Source organism: Formica exsecta, unplaced genomic scaffold, assembly GCF_003651465.1.
Source record: "Formica exsecta isolate Colony F162 unplaced genomic scaffold, ASM365146v1 scaffold82, whole genome shotgun sequence".
Taxonomy (NCBI): Eukaryota; Metazoa; Arthropoda; class Insecta; order Hymenoptera; family Formicidae; genus Formica; species Formica exsecta.
The window spans coordinates 1,265,573-1,269,636 of record NW_021853592.1 but is presented as its reverse complement, the minus strand read 5'-3'; the positions used below and the strand labels follow the sequence as shown (position 1 = coordinate 1,269,636).

At 37.9% G+C, this 4,064-nt stretch overlaps 1 protein-coding gene across 3 annotated transcripts in view; it reads right to left on the bottom strand.

Moving 5' to 3' along the window:
- The window catches only part of LOC115244471 (ecdysone-induced protein 78C), a 71,122-nt gene that overhangs the window by 45,591 nt on the left and 21,467 nt on the right, over positions 1 to 4,064 (bottom strand). For 2 of the 3 annotated variants that reach the window (XM_029822133.1, XM_029822134.1), the window contains exon 1: positions 3,485 to 4,055. The exons of the other annotated variant lie outside the window; for it this stretch is intronic. In XM_029822133.1, the coding sequence (XP_029677993.1) occupies positions 3,485 to 3,842 (358 nt within the window). In that variant the 5' untranslated portion in view covers positions 3,843 to 4,055. Of the gene's footprint in view, positions 1 to 3,484; positions 4,056 to 4,064 lie in introns of those variants that run through there. 3 annotated transcript variants of the gene reach the window in all.

Genomic DNA, 4,064 nt, shown 5'->3' with positions numbered 1-4,064 from the left:
GAGAAGGGTGGGGGGGGGGGGGGGGGGGGGGGGGGGGATACGACATTCTTGGCTTTTACGATTCGTATGGTCGATAAAATCGTGACTGGCAGTCCGACTCTGTCGGCGTCGACGGGGAAGAAGAAAGGAGTGTCAATGAAGTTTGATTTTTGCCGTTGATCAAGAAAGGCTCTATTTTCGCCGGGAGCAACATCCGCGTCTCTCGAAAAGGCAATCTCGAACGAATTTTACGATAATTGCTGAAAGATTACGACGCGTGCCTAACACTTTTTGATTATTACGGGTCTCGTCGGAGTCCCGACTATTATTACACGGCCATCCGCCGTTTTCATTATTTGCTTACTATGTGATTCACCAATGAATCGCAATCGTTCTCTTTCCGTTTCCTACACAATCTCAGATATTATATTACACATAGAAGAATTCGTTTGAAAAATAGTCCTGATCATCGAAGCGCTACTTAGCAATTAAGCCGCGATGTTCGAAGGAATAAAATTCTGTATCGTGAATTCAACGGAATTAAATTCACATCACCGTAATAAAAAAAAAAAAAAAAAAAAAAAATATTCAGGCTGTCTACTTAAATCTTGTAAAAACATTCCCTGAAAATTTCCTGATTTCCTAAGTATATTTTTGTTTAAAATTTCAGGTAAAAAATATTTTTAAAATTTTTTTGATGCCACTTTTTAAAATAATTTTTTTTATTGTTTCTAGTGCTTTTCAGCCTTACAAAGGAAGGAGCCATTTAAATTTCAATACTAGATGTGCAAATGTACTGAAAAAAACTGAATATTTTTCGTAAGATAAATATTTTTCACCATAAGATTTTTATTTTTTTGTCATTAAAAATTACAATAAAAAATACTGCGTATATGTTCAATATTTTGTTAAGACATTGAATATATATAAACAGAAATATATAATTTACCCTGAAATTTATATGCAAATATAGATGACAAACTTCGTAAATCGAAATTCCGATACAATCGCGTCGAAAGCGAAGAAACTTGTAATCTGTCGATTAACTTGTCAAAAATATTATTTTCTGAATGTATTCTTAGTACCAACAAGTTTTCCTTGCGGATCTTTCTTGATCTTTCAGCTTTAATATTATTAATACGCGCGATGTAACAAAACTATCACGTTTTTTTTTTTCAGCGCAGCTGTTTCATTTGTTGTCATTTTTTTCTTATATCATTTTTCTTTGGCGAAAATCTGATCAGGTGTTATCTATTTTCTCTACCTCTTAATTTTTAACGTTAGATACTTAAATAAATTTAAATAAATGGATCTCGCGAATTAAAATAAAGCTTAAAATAAAATAAAACTTAAAATAAAACTCACTCGGAATATAATGCAGATGAAAATTTTATGTCCGTATTTGCGAAGTTTTAATTTATAAGAAACTCTCATCTTATGTATCAAAGCCGAAGAATCGCGAGTACAAATTTCGACGCGGACGGAAATTAATTTATCTTTGCACGTGGTACCCCGAAATATCCCATTGTATGCCCGACATTCGTTCTTTCGTCCGTTCGTTTCGTGCTTTAAACATGTCGACATGTCGACGCGTACATTAGCCTCTTATAGCCGCGAGATTCGCACTTCTGAATTGAATTACCCTCTCGATGAACCTTGACCGCCTCGAGATTGAAATTCAAAGTTGGATTTTCGGTGGCTGCCATCAGATTGCCGTCGGATGCTCCCCCTTCCCCCCTCCACCGCCTCGCTAGCGAATGTATAATGTAACCAAGAGCCTCCAATGTGATACCGTCCCTTTTCGAGATCACCCTGGGATTGTTCGCCAAAAAATTCACACAATTTTCCTATCTTTTATGCTCTTCACGGAAGAATTCATAAAAGGAATACACGAATAATTCAAATTTGCGTGAGAGATAAATCAATTTAAGCATCCACACCGCAAATTCTTCTTCTGTTGATTATAATTCTATCTCGATGTACGACGCGTTTAGATAATATAAAAAAATATAATTTATTACTATGTCATGCTACTTGAGAACCTGTGATGTCAAATGATATCGATCGTTGAAAGTAAAAAAAAAAAAAAAAATTGCCTTTCGACGATGAACAAATGAGGAAAGAACCTTGGAATGAAGATGAGAACGATTTCGCGTGCTTTCGCGAGTAAAATGTCAGCGTCTGACTTTTCTCACGAGCGATGAAGCTCGGTTCACAAGCACGAGAAATCATATTCTTCGATACCATCTGAATTCATCGAATTTATTATCTTCGCTCTCAAATCTCCGATCGAGAGTAAATTCACTGACGGAAAGTAAAATCTTGCACTTTCATCTCGCGCTAGGAATAACAACGCGATTCTTGCGATCGTGAACAATTTGTGAGCACCGCATTATAGGTGCGACCTTTTCAATTTGTATTCTAACCTTTAGAAGGAGCGTTATACAACGTCGTCCGTGTGCTCAGGATGTGAAATAACGTTAAAACATAGACGCATCGAGCGTATAACGCACGGGACGGAGCTATAAATAGACGTTCCCATATAAAACGAAGTATCAAAGTTACATTAAAAGACTCCAAGTTCTTTCCCGGTGCTCTTATGGGGGAAAGAGAATGAATTGAAATTATGATCGCGCGCGGTTTCTTTGAGAGACTAAATGTGTTCGTTTTAATTTTGATTATTTTCATCGAATCTCTCATATAATTCTGGATCAATCACGAGCGTGATTCTGTTGATTGGAACGCTCCATTTTGAAACGATCGCGTTATTTTTAACTAATGTGAATGTTCCAATAAAGTTATCAACAATCTAAATTGATCCGACAACTTTAAATATTTATAGTTTTTATATCAATTTATAAAGTGGATGATATATGCTAGAGAGAAATATATAATATAATAATTTTCCAATAAAATGAGTGAATTAAAATTATCAATTGATACAAAATTATATTAAAATATAATCTAAAGTCACGTATCCGTTTGATTGTCAATCTCGTAAAAAATTGTAAATATCGATTTATAGAATTTATAGAAAAAAGTTATCGAGAAATTTTTGATTTATTAATAATGCAATAATATTGCATTATATGAAATAAAATATTTGTTTGAAAGATGCATTTTTACTTTCTTGTGTCTATTTAAAAAAATCTATTCCCACCACCCTTCTTGCTTTATTTTAAGTCCAATACTCGTGCTAATCACGTTAAGCACTTTCTTCAATACGATTTATTTCAAACATACGATTATATTCATAACAATTTTTTAATCATACTGAAGAAGCCTATCAATAATCTCATAATAATTATAAAGAGGTTTAATATCATATAAATATCAGAGAAATGGATGCAGTAATATATATGATATTACGAGTATAATAAACATCGATTAGTAAATGCCTCATAACGTATTTCTGTCGAATAAATGAGAAAAAAAAATATTGAAACAAAGATCCGGAAACGGAAATAAAATGCACGATCGCGATAATAGAAGAAATAAAACAAACCTTGCTTAATGACGATGCCAGCGGAGGGCACTTGGACAATCGGCAGCGGCGGATTATTTACGCCAGCGGAGGAAGCTGAAGCGGGGGCGGCTGCGACGGCGGCAGCAGCGGCGGCGGCGGCGGTGACGGTAGAGGGGACGGCGCCACCGGGGGTACCGGGGGGCGGCGAGGCACTGGTGCTACCCACGGAACCGGGATCGCTGAAGCCCTGGGTACTGTTGTTCTCCTCCGGGCCGTCGAAGAAGCTCAGGTTGAACTCACTGCCGGCGTCGAACGACACCTCCGGCGTGAGGGTGTCCGGCGCCGGGGCGCTGCCCAAACCCGCGCTCAGCGACTGATCGAGTTTGAAAACGTCCATTGTACGGGCATCGAACGATCATCGGCGTCGGCGGCGAACGACCTGGTGCACGAGGACGTCGGCGATAATCCAGCATTCGCGCGCGGGCGCGCGCGCCTCCCGATCCTCGAATGACACTTTCGCAGCTTTCGCGAGAGTTTTTTGTGCTCTTCGATGATGTATAAAATCTTTTGCCCCAGGCGATATCTTCCTTGATCCGCGAACGGACGAAGAGATGAAGAG